This window comes from Pelophylax lessonae, assembly GCF_965119305.1.
Source record: "Pelophylax lessonae genome assembly, chromosome: 10".
Lineage (NCBI taxonomy): Eukaryota > Metazoa > Chordata > Amphibia > Anura > Ranidae > Pelophylax > Pelophylax lessonae.
The window spans coordinates 21,990,952-22,011,323 of record NC_138777.1 but is presented as its reverse complement, the minus strand read 5'-3'; the positions used below and the strand labels follow the sequence as shown (position 1 = coordinate 22,011,323).

Genomic DNA, 20,372 nt, shown 5'->3' with positions numbered 1-20,372 from the left:
CCTACACTGATCGCATCTCTAAGGCGGCTTTAAATAGTAAAATAATTTCACAAGGCTAGATATATAGTGTACTTTACCTATCAAATGTAAAATATTAACATAAAATTCAAAGAAGACACTTGGTGAATTTCTCTTTAACCCTTAAGGAATTGGCAACTATTTAACCCCTCATGGAAAATATGTATCCATGGTGGGGTAAAACTGATTAACAATGCTATAAATATGGACAACGTTTCTGCATGTGCTAATATTGATAATTGTATCTGTAGCAGTGTTGGGGTAGTTACTCAAAAAATGTAACTAGTTACTAGTTACTTCTGTAAATTGTAACGAGATTACTTTACTAGTTACTGCATTTGAAAAGTAACTTCACTACTTATTACTTTACTTTCCTCTTTCTTAATTGACCGTGTAGAAGAAGATACATGACTCTCTTTCTGCATAGAGTTTATTGTATAAACACAGGCTTTGGGAAACATGAGAACAAAACCTGAAAAAACAGAATAAAACATAAAGTGCAACAAAAAGTCATAAACTTCATCCCTCTCTATTCTTCGAAATAACGATTGTATCGCACGGCTTGGGTAACGCAGGAAAGCGCGTTCCTATAGCCTAGTAAAGTAGTGTAGTTACCTCCTATAGCCTAGTAAAGTAGTGTAGTTACCTTCTATAGCCTAGTAAAGTAGTGTAGTTACCTCCTATAGCCTAGTAAAGTAGTGTAGTTACCTTCTATAGCCTAGTAAAGTAATGTAGTTACCAATATTAGTATTGTAACTAGTTACTTTACTTCGTTACCAAAAAAAGTAATGTAGTTACTGTAATCAGTTACTTTGTAACTAGTTACCCCCAACACTGATCTGTAGTATCCAGATATGTGGACACATTTATGTAACCCTACTTGAAGTGGAACCACCTGAGATGATTTAAATCAATAGTTGGTTATGAAACAATTTAAACCAAACTCAATATTCAAGCCTCAGGGCTGGGGAGTACCTAATTCAATCAGGAGCTTTCCAATCATGTGACCACTGTGACTGCCAATCACAGCAGTCACACGACTGGAATGCCTGGATAAAGACAAGATGAAGTCTCCTTATCTACTTACATTATCGCTATTAATGATATAGAACTCTTCTCTTTTGAAGTTTTTCTATTGTTCGTGATTTATAATATTTTATTTTCAATGTCGCACTGTGAATGTAACAATTCTTACTCTGGTTATTTAATATGACTATTTTCCGCTATCCACAGATCCGAATCCGATATCTGTGACATCACTGCAGATTGTTGCCAAAACTACTGATTCTATGTCCCTCAGTTGGGCACAACTAGATGAGTATCAGAGCACATACACCTACAGGGTGCAGACCAATGTAAACTCACCATCTAAACTCATCAATAATACAATAGTGAGCAGTGCATCGGCCACAATAGGAAATCTAACAGCGGGAGAGACGTATACATTCACTGTATATACAATATCTGCCTGTAACATGGAATCAGACCCTGTGTCTATAACTGGCTGCACCCGTAAGTACTGCCAAACTGGAAAAGTAATTTATAAAAGCTGTTTTAAATTATTGCCAACGCTCTGGCCAGAAGATCCCCTTTTTCATAACAGCCAATCCCATTCTCCCTTTTGTTCTTGCATACTTTGCTGGAAGTGTGGAATTGAAAATCTGATTTGTAGCCACCAATAACGAGAACAGTCCTTGTTTCAAACACATTTACCCTTTTGCCGTTAGATACGATTTACCCTTTTTTTTTTTTGCACACAATTTCAAAAACATTTTAGGACTGAAAATACAGGTGCAGCTCATAAAATTAGAATATCATCAAAAAGTCAATTTATTTCAATTCAAAAAGTGAAACTCTATTATATTTTATATAAATGTGTCACACACAGAGTGATATATTTCAAGCATTTCTTTCTTTTAATATTGATGATTATGGCTTACAGCTAGTAACACCCCAAAATTCAGTATCTCAGAAATATAGAATATTACATAAGACCAATAAAAAAAAAAATAAAAAATTTGTATTGGATTTGTATTACAGAAATGTTGGCTTACTGAAATGTATGTCCATGTACAGTATAGAATGCACTCAGTACTTAGTTGGGGCTCCTTTTGCATGAATTACTGCATCAATGCAGCATGGCATGGAGGCGATCAGCCTGTGGCACTGCTGAGGTGTTATGGAAGTCTAGGTTGCTTTGATAGCGGCCTTCAGCTCATCTGCATTGTTGGGTCTGGTGCCTGTCATCCTTTTCTTGACAATACCCCACAGCATAGGTGTGCGCACAGGGTGTGCCAGGTGTGCCCAGGCACACCCTAATCACCCTGTGCAGCACAGATTCCCCCTACTGCCCTGGCTCCCCTCCCTCTTACCCCCACAGCTCTGCCGGCTACCCTCCTCTCCTCTCCAGCCGGCTGTTGCTGTGGGGATGTTTTAGGATGAGTGAGAAAGGGGGCCGGTAAATATATAATTTTCTGGCCCCCTCCCTTTCTGAATGAACATCGTGAGTGATCGGTAGTGTGTATTTGAGCTTTGGTGTGCACACCCTAATGCATAGGCTGCGCACATCTATGCCCCACAGATTCTCTATGTGGTTTAGGTCAGACGAATTTGCTGGCAAATCAAGCACAATGATACCATGATCATGTGACCAGGTATTGGTACTTTTGGCAGTGTGGGTGGTGCCAAGTCCTGCTGGAAAATGAAATCAGCATCTCCATACAGCTGGTCAGCAGAGGGAAGCATGAAGAGCTCTAGAATTTTGGACTTTTGGAAATTTGGACTTGATAAAACACAGTGGACCAACACCAGCAGATGACATGGCTCCCCAAATTATCACTGACTGTGGAAACTTCACACTGAACCTCACGCAATTTGGATTCGGTGCCTCTCCACTCCTCCTCCAGACTCTGGGACCTCGATTTCCAAATGAAATGAAAATTCTACTACATTCCATGATGATTTGGGGACAGGGCCAGCGCCAGCATTAGGCAGCCAAGGGTGAGGCCTGAGGGTGCCAGGAAGAAAGGGGGGGGGGGCACTAAAGCCGGGGCTTCTCTCAAGAAATGCTAATGTTGGCGCCGCCCCTGCTCACACGTTTTTCTTGCTTAGAACAGCAGCGCACAGTGACAGGCAGCACAGCCCCAGTGTAATGTTAAAAAACCCTACCCCGTGAAAATTCCCTACCCTCGTCACTTCCGGTGCAAGTACGTCATTCATCAGCTGAGCCGCTTCGCAGTGCGCATGCTCACAGCTGCGGAGGCTAGGGAATTTTCACAGAGTAGTGTTTTTTAACGTTACACCGCGTCATTCATCAGCTGTTGCCACGCACTCCACTGCGCATGCCCAGCCACTAAATTAAATCATCTTGGCTCCAACCCTGAGACTTCCCTGCGGGAGCGCGTCATTCATCCGCAGGTGCAGCGTCCCAAATGATCTCGGTTCCAGGAAAATGTTAAAGCGGCGGGGTCTATGAAAATTTAAAACATTTTCCTGGAGCCGAGATCTGGGAAGTCTCTCGGGTTGGAGCCGAGATGATTTCATTTAGTGGCTAAGCATGCACAGTGGGACACAAAAACAGTGTAGATGAAAAGAACAAGCCTGGACCCTTCTAAAACTCCAGCAGGAAATGACACCACTGTGTTTGTAGTCCTTTAAAGTCCTTGTTCAAAGGTAAGTGTCCTTTCTTGAACAAAACGTTGGATCAGCTGGAGTTTCATCTACACTGTTTTTGGAACCAAGATTTTGGGAGTCTTATCTAGCTGGAGGAGCTGAGAGGGATTTTTTCCTTCACACTGAGTGCATCCTGGTTTTGCTGGCGTTGTTTGACCGCTCTGTAACAGGAGGGTTAGACTCTCTGGTAAGCAGTTTTGGCTGTCACTACTGGGTGAAATTAGTTTTTTTCTACTGCACACACCGGTGATTGGATGATCTGGATTGGTCTCCTCCCCCTCCCTTGCTTTCGTTTTTAAAGACTTTGGGACTTTCTTTATTTGCAATTTTATGCATCTATATGTATTCATTATTGGCGCTGCTTCCACTTGATTAATAATTAATATATGTATGTTCCAAAGTGCTAGTGCAGTAAATACGTTTCATACAAAAAGTCCAATGAAATTGTGTCATGATAACCTTGTGCAGATCCCCTGTAAGCTGTTTGCACCGACTTCAGTGTAACATGACCAAGGCAAATCTCATACCATCTGCTTACCAAAAAATTTGACTTCATAAACTTATGAGGTCATGTGTGCTTGTCATCTGCCGAATATTTGCAGCCACTTCACTCAAATAGCAACAATGCAGGCTTGATGACTTTTTCCCAAAAGCGGCCTTTCACCACTATATCCAGTCCAGTACCAACCACAGAAAACCCCTGTATATGCAAAGAATAAAGCACTCTATAGTGCATTACCAAGCCAATTAAACCATTTGTCTCTTCATCCCAGTAAAGTTTGCTGTAAGTACATTACTTTAATAAAGCAGCACAGTTTGTCCTGCTAATGCACTATAGAGTGCTTTATTCTTTGCATATAGGGGGCTTCTATTGGTTGGTACTGGACTGGACGGAGTGGCGAAAGGCCGCTTTTGGGAGAAAGCCATCATACCTGCATTGATGCTTTTTGAGTGAAGTGGCTGCAAATATCTGGCAGATGACAAGCACACATGACCTGATAAGTTTATGAAGTCAAATTTTTGGGTAAGCAGATGGTATATGATTTGCCTTGGTGATGTTACACTGAAATCGGTGCAAACAGCTTGCAGTGGATCTGCAGAAGTTTATCACGGCACAATTTTATTGGACTTTTTAGATGAAATGTATGTTTTATGCATACAGTTTATTGCACTAGCACTTTGCATATATATCATTCTTGATAATCACATTGCACTGTATTGTGGTTCACACTTATATGATGGATGTTTTTTCTTTGTTTCTGTTTGCTTATGTAAGATATTTTGTATTACTGCATCGAAAATTATTTAAAGGAACAGCGCACCTAACTTTTATACAGCAAAATATTTTGGTGTTGATGTATTCGGAACACTGATATATTGTATGTGAAACTTTCCAAACTCTGGTGCAAAGAGATACCCTGATGTAAGGGGGGCTTTGTCACCAGAGCCCCCTTTTATCAGAGTTGCCAGTGTTTCCAGAGTCCCTTTTCATCAGAGTTTCCCATTACATTATAAAGGGAAACTCTGTGGACTCTGATGGAGGGGCTCATTCAGACAGGTTTTGAGTCCCATCCTCACAGCAGAGCTGCTGTCTGGGGTCCGGGTGGTGGAAGAATGGTGGGGGGTCACCAAAATGCACCTTCGCCTATGTACATGTAAGGGAACCGTGACCCACACAGTGTTTGTGGGCTTCCGTCAGAATATCACTTCCTCAAGTCTGAACATAGATATCAGATTTTCTAGTCGCCCCTATACAAAACTAGCTGACAACTTAGCTTGAATACGTTCTGGAACCTTTATTGAACAAACTCACACTGAATATATACCCCACAGGAGGACATCCCCCTCCTGATCAGATTACCCCACCAGGTCAGGTGCCTGATTACATTATGCTATGCAGATGAAATTGTGTACAGAAATATAATTACCCTGAACTAATTACCTAGCCATCTGGACAGAAACAAAGGTGAGTTAATTAACAAATGAACAATGGGACAGATATACTTAACAGAAAACACATTACACTTTAATACACAGACAACAGCAGGAGATCACCAGTAACAAACTGCCCGTCTCTTACATTGAAGAACATGGAACAGAGGCCAATGTGACCAGCTCTTTCAATGAACATGTTCAGAATCAAACAGGCCAGGAATAGTCTTCATATATTTCTTGAGATATATGGTTGATAAATATTACTGTCCCATTTGAAGTAATCCAAGCCATATTGTCAGTGTCTATTAACCTCCCTGGCGGTATGATTATGTCTGGAATTACATACCAAAAGCGGTACAATTCTTTTCATGGAAATTTGGCGTTATGTATTATAGGCCTACAATTCTTAGTAATTACTGACTTAAACCTGACCAAAACAAGAGTCTAGTAGACATCCCAGATGTGATAAATTTGAAACACAAACGCATGAATTATAATCGAATCAATAATATTATTTTATTATTTAATATATAATATATATAATAAAATTATATTATTGATTAGATTATAATTCATGCATTATATATTATATATAGATATATGTGTGTGTGTGTGTGTGTGTGTATATATATATATATATATATATATATATATATATATATATATATACACACACATATATATATATATAATATATAACGCATGAATTATAATTGAATCAATAATATCATTTTATATATATATATATATTTATATATATATATATATATATATATGTATATATATGTGCGTGTGTGTGTGCATATTATATATATATATATATACATATATATATATATGTATATATATATATATATATATATATGCATATATATATATATATATATACGCATATATATATATATATACCGGTGTATATATATATATGCATATATATATATATATATATATATATATGCATATATATATATATATATGCATATATATATATATATATGCATGCATATATATATATATATATATATATATATATATATATATACATATATATATATATATATATATATATATATATATATATATATATATATATATATATATATATATATATATATATATATGCATATATATATATATATATATATAATATAATATAAAGTGTGTTTTGTGCAACGTTTTTTTTTTTTTTTTTGAATTTCCCTCCCTAGTTCCGCTCCCATGCAGCATTGCTGCTGCAGGGAACGGAACTAGGAAGTGATCGTACCGATGGAGGGACGGAGGAGCGGCGGGACTCTCGGCTGGCGATCTCAGCAATGAGAGATCATCGCTGGATCGCCAGGATAAGGTAAGAGAAGCTCCGCTGCGCTCTCTGCAATCCACCCCGAGCGTGACTCGGGGTTACCGATCCTGCAATGAAAAATCAACCCCGAGTCACGCTCGGGATTACCGCTAAGGTGGTTAAGTAGCTGTCCATCATTTCCTTGGTTACCCCGTGTCCGTAATAGACATAGGATGACTTACACATAAGAGTGGCCTAGGGGGCTGATAGAGGGATTTCCCAACCTCTCTAAGGTAAGCTGTGTTCCACGGGCCCCCCAACCAAAGTGTCTCCCGTCACAGTACAAAAAAAATCCTGGCACCGGCCATGTTTGGGGAATCATGTCATCTGCTGTTGTTGGTCCACTGTGTTTTATCAAGTCCAAAGTCAGTGCAGCCCTCTACCACAACATTCTAGAGCACTTCATGCTTCCCTCTGCTGACAAGCTTTATGGAGATGCTGATTTGTTTTTCCAGCAGGACTTGGCACCGCCCACACTGACAAAACTACCAATACCTGGTCACATGATTATGGTATCTCTGTGCTTGATTGGCCAACAAACTCGCCTGACATAAACCCCATAGAGAATCTGTGGGGTATTGTCAAGAGGAAGATGACAGACACCAGACCTAACAATGCAGATGAGCTGAAGGCTGCTATCAAAGCAACCTGGGCTTCCATAACACCTCAGCAGTGCCACAGGCTGATCGCCTCCATGCCACGCTGCATTCATGCAGCAATTCGTGCAAATGGAGCCCCGACCAAGTATTGAGTGCATCCTATACTGTACATGGACATACTTTTCACTAAGCCAACATTTCTGTATTAAAAATCTTTTTTTTTTGGTATTATGTAATATTCTAATTTTCTGAAATACTGAATTTTGGGGTGTCACTAGCTGTAAGCCATAACCATCAAAATTAAAAGAAAGAAATGCTTAAAATATATCACTCTTTGTGTAACGCATCTATATAAAATATATGAATTTACCTTTTTGAACTGAAATAAATGAACTTTTTGATGATATTCTAGTTTTATGAGATGAACCTGTAAATAAAAAACCCAAATATTATATATTTTCTGCAAGCAGGGACCCCAGAGAATAAAATGTTATTCCAGATTTTTATGTAACATGATATTAGCCCTACACTTTACAAAGCACATTTTCAGTAAAAAAATAAACTAAAGTTAATTTTATCCCATGCAAACACAATATATTACCTAGTTTCTCTGTAAAATATAAAAGATGAGGTTGCCAGATTCTTTTTTTTTTTTTTAAAACAAAAACAACACACAGACACATTCAAAGGTCACCCAAAATAAATAGCAGATTGCTTCTATTTTGGGGGACCTTTGGAGGGGTCTGTGTGTGTTTTCATGCATAGCAGCCCTTGTAGTTTGTTTAAGATTGTATTTTTGTGTATGTGTATCTGTCACAATAATAGAGCGGGCGATTGCGGCACCGGTTTCTTGGAGGACATGCGGACACTGGGCTCCGGGACTCCAGAGCTGTCTGCCTCTGCCTCACAATTCCTTCTCCTCCTCCCTCTCTGCACATTGCCGGTGGGTGTTCAACCTCTTCTATCAAACTTCCAGGTCCCCCTCTTCTATCACACTTCCAGGTCCCCCTCTTCTATCAAACTTCCAGGTCCCCCTCTTCTATCACACTTCCAGTTCCCCCTCTTCTACCAAACTTCCAGGTCCCCCTCTTCTATCAAACTTCCAGGTCCCCCTCTTCTATCACACTTCCAGGTCCCCCTCTCCAATCACACTTCTAGTTCCCCCTCTTCTATCACACTTCCAGGTCCCCCCCTCCAATCACACTTCCAGGTCCCCTCTTCTATCACACTTCCAGGTCCCCCTTTCCAATCACACTTCTAGGTCCCCCTCTTCTATTACACTTCCAGGTCCTCCTCTCCAATCACACTTCCAGGTCCCTCTCTTCTATCACACTTCCAGGTCCCCCTTTTCTATCACACTTCCAGGTCCCCCTTTCCAATCACACTTCCAGGTCCCTCTCTTCTATCACACTTCCACGTCCCCCTCTTTTATCACACTTCCAGTTCCCCCTCTTTTATCACACTTCCAGTTCCCCCTCTTCTATCACACTTCCAGGTCCCCCAATTCTATCACACTTCAGGTCCCCCTCTTCTATCACACTTCAGGTCCCCCTCTTCTATCACACTTCCAGGTCCCCCTCTTCTATCACACTTCCAGGTCCCCCTCTTCAATCACACTTCCAGGTCCCCCTCTCCCATGACACTTTTAGGTCCCCCTCTCCAATCAGACTTTCAGGTCCCCCTCTCCAATCACACGTCTACATCCCCCTCTCCTATCACACTTCCTGATCCACCTTTCAATCACACTTCTAGGTCCCCCTCTTCCATCACACTTCCAGGTCCCCCTCTCCAATCACACTTCCAGGTCCCTCTCTTCTATCACACTTCCAGGTCCCCCTTTCCAATCACACTTCTAGGTCCCCCTTTCCAATCACACTTCTAGGTCCCCCTCTTCTATCACACTTCCAGGTCCCCTTCTTCTATCACACTTCCAGTTCCCCCTCTTCTATCACACTTCCAGGTCCCCCTCTTCTATCACACTTCAGGTCCCCCTCTTCTATCACACTTCAGGTCCCCCTCTTCTATCACACTTCCAGGTCCCCCTCTCCAAAGACACTTTTAGGTCCCTCTCTCCAATCACACTTTCAGGTCCCCCTCTCCAATCACACATCTAGGTCCCCCTTTCCTATCACACTTCCAGGTCCACCTCTTCTATCACACTTCCTGATCCCCTTTTCAAATCACACTGTGAGGTCCCCCCTCCTATCACACTTCCAGGTCCCCTTTTCTAATCACACTTCCAGGTCCCCCCTCATATCACACTTCCAGGTTCCCCTATTCTATCACACTTCCAGGTCCCCCTCTCCAATCACACTTCCAGGTCCCCCTTTCCTATCACACTTCCTGGTCCCCCCTCTCCTATCACACTTCCTGGTCCCCCTCTCCTATCACACTTCCTGGTCCCCCTCTCCTATCACACTTCCTGGTCCCCTTCTCCCATCACACTTCCTGGTCCCCCTCTCCTATCACACTTCCTGGTCCCCCTCTCCTATCACACTTCCTGGTCCCCCTCTCCTATCACACTTCCTGGTCCCCCTCTCCTATCACACTTCCTGGTCCCCCTCTCCTATCACACTTCCAGGTCCCCCTCTCCTATCACACTTCGAGGTCCCCCTCTCCTATCACACTTCCAGGTCCCCCTTTCCAATCACACTTCCAGGTCCCCTTTTCTAATCACACTGTGAGGTTCCCCTCTCCTATCAGCCGCTCTCCTATGAATGTCAATAAAAAATGTGTATTATAACTGGCAAATCTACCAATAAAGGTCATATTTCTAAAAACTGTAATGTGAAAAGAGTGTGAAGGGGACTCATAATATGAAATGGGGTCTTCTGGCGTGATGGGGGGACTCTGATATAAAAGGGGACTAAGAATACTTAATATAGGAAACAAAGTATCTCTAAGCTAACTGTATTTGCGTGTATATATGGCAGGATTTATTTTAGTCTAGGTTTATGTAAGTTACCGTAGTTTCTCACCCATAGCACTGTAGACTATGTACAGTGTATTCCATATGTAATTGAAGCTCTGTTTAACCATGCTCTTTTTTACCATGCAAATATTAACGACATTTTCTCTGTGGTGCGCTCTTTCTCAAGTGTCCCTCATTCTCAAGTTACAAAGTTGGGAGATATGACACTGGGGATCATTTTGTAAAAAAAAGTGCAGCGTTGAAAAACCCATATCAACCAATCAAGTTTCAGTTTAATGAAGTCTGTTCAGAAAGATCAATTCTGTTTGGTTGCTATGAAGATAAATAGCAACCAAATATAGAATAATATGGATCATGTTTGAAGGTGGTAAATATTAGATTAATTAATGTTTGCTCTCTCATTGAGCTAAAGGGAGGCATTTGAGGTAATATTTAATGATTTGGTGAACAGCTCATCTTTTTTAAAGATTCTGCTTTTTAATTAGCCCGTCATTCTTCTTTTATAGAAGCCTAATGTATACATTATAAATTATAAGTGTTTGGAAAATGGCAATAAATAGATGTAACCTTTCCGCTTAGGTCCCGGACAAGTTTCTGCCATTATACCGAACAATTACCATTCAACGGACACTCTGGGAGTAACCTGGATGGCAGCTAAAGGAAGAGTGGATTCATATAATATCACTATAACAGGAGCGGTATCAAGAACAATACAAACCATTTCTACACAAACAAATTTCACCGGATTAAAGCCCGGCAGGTTATATACAGTCATTGTAGAGACAGATAGCGGGACCTGCACCCAGACATCAATGGCAGTCATGCAGGCTACATGTGAGTACAAGCAGTGTCATGTGACTACAGCGCCATTTGTCATCTGCATTTTTTCTGAGTTCATTTTGTATTTTAATGCCACTTTGTTGCTTCCCCAAAAAATCCATTGAGTGCTCCCTAAAATCGAAAAACTGAATGTTTACCTCTGTGGCGGGCAGTGAGTCCAAACTCCACTGTGAATTATACCGCCATAGTCTGTAGCTATTAACACTTTTAACAGTGTCCCCGCTGAGTGCTGTGGTTTCTCACATTCACTCATAGACCAATAAAGGACACGGACATGTTATAGGGACCAGTGGGATGAACCCTTGATCACAACGCTGGACCAGGCACACCTTAAGGTGTAAGGTGCCTGGGATGTGAAACATCTCTGGAGGCTCTATGGTCTGGAGTTTGGACTCTCCGCCCACTTTAATGCGGAGTTCCGCCCAAAAATGTAACTGCTTTAAGGCCTCCTGACCCCCAGACATGCCACATTTGGCATGTAATTTTTTTTTGGGGGGGGGGGGGGCAGGTACCTAGATTTGACAGGCAACCACCCACTCCCACCTAGGCGGCTCGAGTGGAAGTTCTCCTCTCCCCCTCCCTCCCTGCAATCTTCTGTGACACATCACAGATCCCAGAAGATTGCCCCTCCACTCAGGACACTCACCACGACTTGCGCATGCGCAGTGCGCACCCAGCTGTGACTCCTGTGAGGCCGCAAGCTTTCACAGCCGGGTGCCCACACTAGAGATGCCAGTGCTTCGGGGAGAGTAGGGAGAGATCCGAGGCCCCTGCTGTCCGCATCGCCGGACTGTGGGACAGGTGAGGGTGTGTTTATTAAAAGTCAGAAGATACACTTTTTGTAGCTGCTGACTTTTAATAAACACCAAAATGGGGGGAACTCTGCTTTAACTTTCTTGCTGTTTCATATTTTCATTTGTATTTAAAATATAGGTTTGTAGTTGTTCTCCAGGGCCAGGTCACACTAGTAACTTTGTAGCCGAGAATTGTAGCAGGTACAAATCTCTCCATTCGTTTTCTCTGGTGGATAACCAGTCACACAGTTATGGAGTTCCAAATGACTTGCAATTTCTGCAACACAGCCCTCTCATTAAAGAATATTTAAACCCAACATTTCATATTCCTGACATGTGCTTGCTGTACCATGTACTTGTATGAGAAAGTCTCCTGTTCTTTGTGTGAAATCCCTGGTGTTCCTATTAGTTCCTCTGCTTTCCAATTAAAACTGATCACACTAAGTATTAGAGCACAGTGTGGTCAGTTCTCTAGCTGTGCTGGAAACTCAACCTTGCTCTCGTCCAATGATCAGATTTGCACTCCCCCTATGCACAGCCATTCACTGGGAAGATCAGTGTGCTTCTGCTTCTCCCCCCCCCCCAGCTCTTATGCAGCTGCGAACAGAGGGAATGTGATCACTTAAAAAAAAGGGGGGGGGTATTTATAATTTTTTTTGTATAGCTATACACAACTCCTTTGCTTTTTTTTTATATTTTAAAGTGAATGGTTTGTTTTACAAGTTGAGGGTTTACATATACTTTTAATTGTAATGCATTTGTTCCAAGAAAGACAAAAGATTACAAAGGACATCTAAAAAGAAACAAACAAATGAAAGAAATTCTGTAGCTGCTACAAAACATATTTACTATATCATCAGTGTGCGGCATTACAGCTGTCTGTGTGGCAGACAAGATCAAGCAACACCCTGGCTGGACAGCAGCGGCAATGAAACCAAATAACAGGAGAATACACCAAGAGATTGTAATATTTAGCAGAACAAGGATGTTCTCAGAAAGACCTGAAGATATGAGATCTGTACACTGCTGTCCTGTGCTGATTTTAAAGCGGTTGTATCCTCAGAAAAAAAAACAAACAAAAAAAAAAAAAAACAAACCCTGCAGGACAATGGCATAATGTGCTAGTATGCATCGCATACTAGCTCATTATGAAATACTTCCCTTAGAACAAAGCCCCGACACGGTCGCCTGGACACCGCTGAGGCAGCTGACATCTTCCCTCCGCGTCTCTTCTGGGTTCAGCGGCTCCGGCGCTGTGAGTGGCCGAAGCCACAATGACATCACTCCCGCGCATGTGCGCGGGAGTTCACTTTCCGGCACGGAGCTCTTAAGGTCCACAGGACCTTCAGAGCGAATGCACCGTTGGTGTCAGCGGCTGCATGCAGGGCGAATATTTCTTAAACCGTGCAGGTTTAGGAGATATTAATTTTACCTACAGGTAAGACTTATTATAGGCTTTATCTGTAGGTAAAAATTAAAAAGCGGAGTATACTACTGCTTTAAAGCTAGCTATTTTTTTCTTCTTCATCCTGCAGGTAGAGTGCAAATGGATGTATCTTCCTCTGTGCTTATTGTATTTTGACAGCCAGTCCCGCCAGCTGTCAAAATACCCAAATTGTAGCTACATCTGATTGAATGCAGCTGCTTTTCCTTTTACCATTTTGCACCTGATTCCTTTGATTTTTTTCAGTTAAGGGATTTTGGGCGGGAGGCCATCCACTGATTGAATTTGGTACAGTATATATGGCAAGCTTTACTGTGGCAGTCTTTGAACCTCTTGCATTTCTCTCTGTGATTAGTAAGATTACCACAGTGTACAATACCTGTTAAAAAAGACCATCAATATAAAAAAACTGATGATCTGCAGACCTACACCTATTGTACCCAAAGCAAACACTACGTGGAGCAAATTTCTTGATTCCCCAATCAAAACAGACAGTGTTGATGAGAGAATGTCTCCTGCAAGGCCATTATTTTCTCCTGGTGGGCTGGGGCTGGGGAAAGCCTACCCTGCCGGGAGAAGACAGTGTTATTGCTAGCAGCTATACCATTCAAAATCCAGCAGGCTGGTTGTACCCAAATTGATCGATCAATCAACATGGTACATGCAGTCTGCCCACACCTGGTTTGAATTGTCTGTGGCCAGCCTTACATCTACACCTTGTGCAGGCCAGTGCTACCACTAGTGCACAGCCACGGCCACCAGTACACGAGGCAGAGAGCACTGTGTACACAAAAGGCGGAGAGCTCAGCCTGTACCTCCCCCACTTTCTGCTTCTGGATTCTTACCGGCAAAATAGAAGGCTGAGCTGGCCGCCCGACCGTATCCTACCACCGGGTCCAGTGGGGAATTTGGTGTGGAGGTTTTGTTAGGATAGGGGATTTTGGGGGTTGTGCTCGGATTGTGATTCAGGTAAGGAAGTTTTGCTAGAAGGGGGGATTTTTTTTTGGGGGGGGGGGGGGTTGTATTAGGAGGGTGGATTGAGGGGGCTTTGTGCTGGGAGGGTTATTTGGGTTGGGGGGGGGTTGTCTAGAAATGGGGATTTTGAGGGGTGTTGTGCTAGGAGGGGGCATTTAGGGGGCTTTGTACTGAAAGGGTATTTGGATGGGGGTTGTGCTAGGAGGTGGGATTTGGGAGGGTTTGTGCTAGTAGGGGGGGGGGGGGTTGGGGGGGATTTGTGCTAAGAGTTGGGATTTAGGGGGAAAGGAGTTTACAACCTACAGATGTCAGGTGCAGTGCGGTAACGCAGACACGTGTAGGTGCCATTAATTCTTAATGACACCCCCATGCATCTAGCAAATACGCATATGTTTGCGCCTGCTAAAATGCATGGTGCCATAGTACCATGTGTTTGGATGCTGGGCAATTTTAAAAGTCATGCTGGCACCCCAACAGAGCAGCCTGTTAAAAAAAAAAAAACGTTGGAAGGCACAAAAAAGTTTGTGCACTCAAATGCACCTCCTGGTGTGATTGAGCCCTCAGACTGGTGTGCCACTGGTGCGATACTAAAGAGTGCCTTGACTGAAAAAGGGTTGAAAAACACTGTCCTACTCTCCGCTGGCTTCCTAACACTCCGCTGGCTCCCCCCACTGCCCACACACTGCCGATGTTCCCTACACACTTTGCCGATTTGATGACGTTAGCTGGAAACTAAGCCGCTTCCTGCAGATTTCGGCCAATCCGTGAAGAAGAGGTATTCAGCTAATTTGATGCTGGGCAAGCCATGCTGTACACAACATCACATCCTCCCAGCTCCCCAGTCAGTCTCCACATGGAGATAATGTTGGCAAGGTGAAATTGCAAATTTTGAAGTTTTAGAATTTTTTTTTTTTTGGGTGGGGGGGTGGGTGAAAGTAGCTGGTCTTGCCTAAGACGCAAAATAGTCTAGCATCGTCCCTGGCTAGTGTGCATTATGCTTGCACCACTCTTTGTTAATACCCTCCGTTATATGTGTTCCTTTTAAAGCAGATTCATTTTCTTCCATCTCAATCATTTTTTGCCTAACATTGTTTTATTTTCTAACAGATCCCACCCCACCAGGCAACATAAACTTTACTATGACAGGAACTAAGAGCGTCACTTTATCTTGGGGAGAGCCAGAAAATATGACCGGAGTGGAGAAGTCATATAATATCACTTATTGGAAGACTTCTTCTCCTTCAATCATTGCTGGAACTGTGACAAGTAACACAACAAATGTCATCCTTCAAAACTTGACATCGGGGACAGATTACAATGTCTCTGTGGTGACCGTCATACCAGAGGGGTTAGCGAGCACGGCTGTATATGGATCGGTCTGTACATGTAAGTTTTTGCTCCTCTTAAAAGCTATATTTATAAAGTGTTACTGGTCAGTGGTCTTGCATGAGTTTGAAAATTAAAGAGGACCCATCAGTATTTTGAAAAAGTTATGTGAGTGCCCAGATTTTTGACCCCCCCCCCCCCCAATTTTCTCAAGAAGCAAAAGTTACTAAGCAAAGATATATCTTTCCTTACTGCTAAACTCTGCTTCAATGCTGGATAATCATCCCCTGAAGTGAAGCTGAAGTTAATCTGGGTGCTCGCAGCTCTCACCGGTTCATCCTGCTGACTTCCAAGTCATTACAGAAGAGAGTAGTGCGAAGGGGGTCAGCAGGAGGAACCAGCTGACGTATTATTTGATACTGGGAATTCATCCCCCAAAGTTTGCTGGGAAACCACACTTCCAAGAGTGTTTATATCCTGGGTCCCCCACAACTCATACTGTATGGGTTTATCCTGCTGATCTCTGCACCATTACTGGAGGTCAGTAGGAGACGCCAGTAAGAGCTGTGGAGGACCCAGAAGTTTGACACAACCAGAGGGTTTGGCTTCCCAGTGGACTTTGGAAAATGATTTCACAGCATCAGAGTGCTGTTCAATTGTGTGGTCAGTGGGAGAGGTAGGTATTTATAAGCTTCATTTATAAGTGTTTTTTTTATGGTAACTCTTGTATGGTGACAGGGTCTCTTGGTGTATAGCGAACTTTGTACTATGGTAAAGCTCCAAGGTTTCATTCTCCTCTCCCACTGCTTTAGAAGGGAAAGGAGACCTTGCATGTCATATTATAAGACAGATGACTTTCATTGCTAGTTATATTATTGCTTTTTAGTACTCACAGGTGCCTGGGGCTATACAATTTAAAATTCTGATGGATTTCCCCAGCCAGGAACCACATGTTGCATAGGTGCAGCGTGGTGTGGTGGGCAGTGCGCACACAGAGTGCCAATTTGCCAAAAACAATGTATTGTGGAAACCGTTCAACAGTACAAACAGGCCCGGCTCACCTGACCGGGAACACTTAAAACAGTACAGTATAGAGGCAGTGGTATGTAGAGTCAGAGTTGCCAGCAGCATCTGCTATGAGTGGTGGAGTGTGTCCTGGCTAGTCAAACCCAAAAAGTCAGCTTCCTAAAAAGGTAAATCATATAAGTGATAGTGGTGCACTATTCATAATGATATAAAAAACAACCATCATTTTCATCAAAAATATACTCATAAAGAATCAAACCGTGATTGCAAATTCCATAATACCAAGACAAATATACATAAATAAACATGAAGTGACAAAATGAAACCAAGGGCAGTGAGTCCAAATTATTAAAAAAGAGTATCATATATCTAAGTTCATAAAGTGCTTCCTAGTGACATCCTCATGTGGTATACGTGACTTAAAAACAATTGGTGCAATGCTTCTATATTTAGGATGATTGTGCTCTGATGTGCCAAAAACCATCCACCAAAAAATCACCTCTGTGTGCAATGGCAGCTCACACAAAGGGTATGTGCAATACAAGATCAATCTCATAACCATCTGAGGGATCCCTCTGATTTCTCTATAATCCTCCTCTAACCACGGTGAGTGCAGCTCCACGATCACACATAAAAGAGAGAGTGTCTCATAGTGTAACATAATAAAATTTATTGAATCACTTAAAAACAATCCAAAACACTCAAATTTTCTACTATATAAATACGTGATGGAGATCCTGTCAGTGTTTTATAGTATATCCCGCAAGGAGACCCGGATCCCCGGCTTCACAGCTTCCTTGTTTGAGTCGATCAGCTGAGTGTGCCGTCATTGGCTCCTCCTACGCCTTACTGCCCACCTAGTTTATTTAGGTTGCTATAGAAACATCTTAGTGATTCAGTGCGATGCCCCTACACTGATCGTACCTCTAAGGCGGCTTAAACTAAACTTTCCACTTTACTAAAATAATTTCACAAGGCTAGATATATAGGGGGAGATTTACTAAAACCTGAGAGTGAAAAATCTGGTGCAGCACTGCTTAGAAACCAATTTGATTTCAGGTTTCATTGTCAAAGCTTAGATGAACAAGCTGAAGATAGAAGCTGATTGGCTACCATGCAGAGCTGCACCAGATTTTGCACTCTCCAGTTTTAGTAAATCTCCCCCATAGTGTACTTTACCTATCAAATGTAAAATATTAACATAAAATTCAAAGAAGACACTTGGTGAATTTCTCTTTAACCTTTAAGGAATTGGCAACTATTTAACCCCTTATGGAAAATATGTATCCAAGGTGGGGTAAAACTGATTAACAATGCTATAAATATGGACAACTTTTCTGCATGTGCTGATATTGATAATTGTATCTGTAGTATCCAGATATGTGGACATATTTATGTAACCCTACTTGAAGTGGAACCACCTGAGATGATTTAAATTAATAGTTGGTTATGAAACAATTTAAATCAAACTCAATATTCAAGCCTCAGGGCTGGGGAGTACCTAATCACTCCTAATCACTCCAGTCCAGCCGGCTGTCAAAATACCCAAATTGTGGCTACATCTGATTGAATGCAGCTGCTTTTCCTTTGACCATTTTCCACCTGATTCCTTTGATTTTTTCAGTCAAGGGATTTTGGGCGGGAGGCCATCCACTGATTGAATTTGGTACAGTATATGGCAAGCTTTACTGTGGCAGTCTTTGAACCTCTTGCATTTCTCCCTGTGATTAGTAAGATTACCACAGCGCACAATACATGTTAAGGAAGAACAGCTATTGTACCCAAAGCAAACCATACATGGATTTTTTGATTTCCCCATCAAAACAGACAGTGTTGATGGGAGAATCTCTCCTGCTTGGCCATTGTATTCTCCTGGTGGGCAGGGGGCTGGGGAAAGCCATCCCTGCCGGGAGAAGACAGATAAGGTTCACCCCCCCCCCCCCCCCCCCCAGAGCATCAGTGTACAATATACATTGTAAAAAAAATATATATATATTTTTTTACAATGTATATTGTACACTGATGCTCTGGGGGGGAGGGTTCAACCCTCCTTACCCCCCCCCCCCCATTATCTCCGGCCCTGTCACAGTCTTCTCCCGGCAGGAAAGGCTTTCCCCAGCCCCCATCACACTAGGCTCTAATGCATTGTTATTTTAATGCTGCTGCCTGCTGTTACTCCACCTGACCACCTGGAGTGCTGCCCGGGCTGTAGGCTTGGCTTGGGATGAGGAAGGCTCTGGCTGACAGTGCTCTTGTCTGTCTGCTCCGTCTGCACACCTCCTCTCTAGTCCAAACTGAGACTCCAGAGACATGTCTTGACTTTACCAGTCAGTACCAGCCAGTTACAGAAGCTTCCAGGAGAACAGCAGCACTGAGAGCAGAGCGGGATGGAGAGGGCAGCACATATCCTGCCCACTGACACATATGATCGGCTCCTCCTCTCTTCGAGCTGTCACTTCCTGTTAGCTCAGCTGAGCCTGCCTGCCTGCTTGCCAGTACCACATGGAAGGATCATCTCAATTTTCTCTGAAGTGCTGCTGTGCTGTGCTGTGCTGGATTCTGGACCTTAACCTTAACTCTAGGAGGACAGGTCACCAACAACCACCAGGTGTGTCTCTCTCTGTGTGCTGTGTTCTAGATCTGAACTTCAACCATGGATCAAGTTCAGGGCTGCTAGAACAGTTGGAGTTCATTTTTTTCTTCTGTTTTTATAAACTATTTTATAATATCTCTTCTTATCCTCCTCTTATTTCATACTTGTAATGCATACCTCAGTCTCAACATTATAGCGTAAAATAGGTGTAGGGTTGATGATCTCTTACAAAAGCCAATCCTGCTATTCCGAATATAAGCACAGTGGGCAGGATGGATTTTTTTTTCTTTGCTCTTGTGTTATCTATTTTAAGACAAAGATTGGCTCTGAAAAAAAAAAGGAAGGCGACCTACAAATGAACAGGCTCTCTCTCCCCATGTGTGTGCTATCTGCACATTCACATAACAGTGGGAACATTCTGAGATTTACCCTTAGCTGTATGGAGTGCTGTGCTACTACATTTGAATGCTGCCCTATTAATCCCTATTTAAATGGATGCTGCTAGCCTGCTACATTGTAGTTCTGCTGAGGAAGTTGTTGACCCTCTCCATGCAATGCTAGGCCTACTGGTCTTAGCTTAAAGTGGTAGTAAACCACAAAAAAATCTTCTCCCTGAAAGTTAATGGCATAATGTGCTAGTATGCATTGCATACATTATTATTATCACATTATTTTATTATCACTTTTTGCGTGGCTGTTTTGCATAGGCGTGCGCACAGGGTGTGCCAGGTGTGCCTGGGCACACCCTAATCACTCTGGGTGGCACAGATTCCCCCGGCTTAAACCCCTGATATTTTACCATAGTCCCCTAATGGACCTCATAAAAAATGTGTAAAAATGTAAAAAAAAAAGTGTAAAAAAAAGAATAAAAAATAAAAT

At 42.3% G+C, this 20,372-nt stretch overlaps 1 protein-coding gene across 1 annotated transcript in view; it reads left to right on the top strand.

Annotated features, from left to right (window-relative positions):
- Nucleotides 1–20,372, top strand: part of LOC309565583 (receptor-type tyrosine-protein phosphatase beta-like) — a 285,362-nt gene that overhangs the window by 190,992 nt on the left and 73,998 nt on the right. The window contains exons 22-24 of the mRNA XM_082270537.1: nucleotides 1,252–1,530; nucleotides 11,063–11,329; nucleotides 15,656–15,934. Of these exons, the coding sequence (XP_082126663.1) occupies nucleotides 1,252–1,530; nucleotides 11,063–11,329; nucleotides 15,656–15,934 (825 nt within the window). The remainder of the gene's footprint in view (nucleotides 1–1,251; nucleotides 1,531–11,062; nucleotides 11,330–15,655; nucleotides 15,935–20,372) is intronic.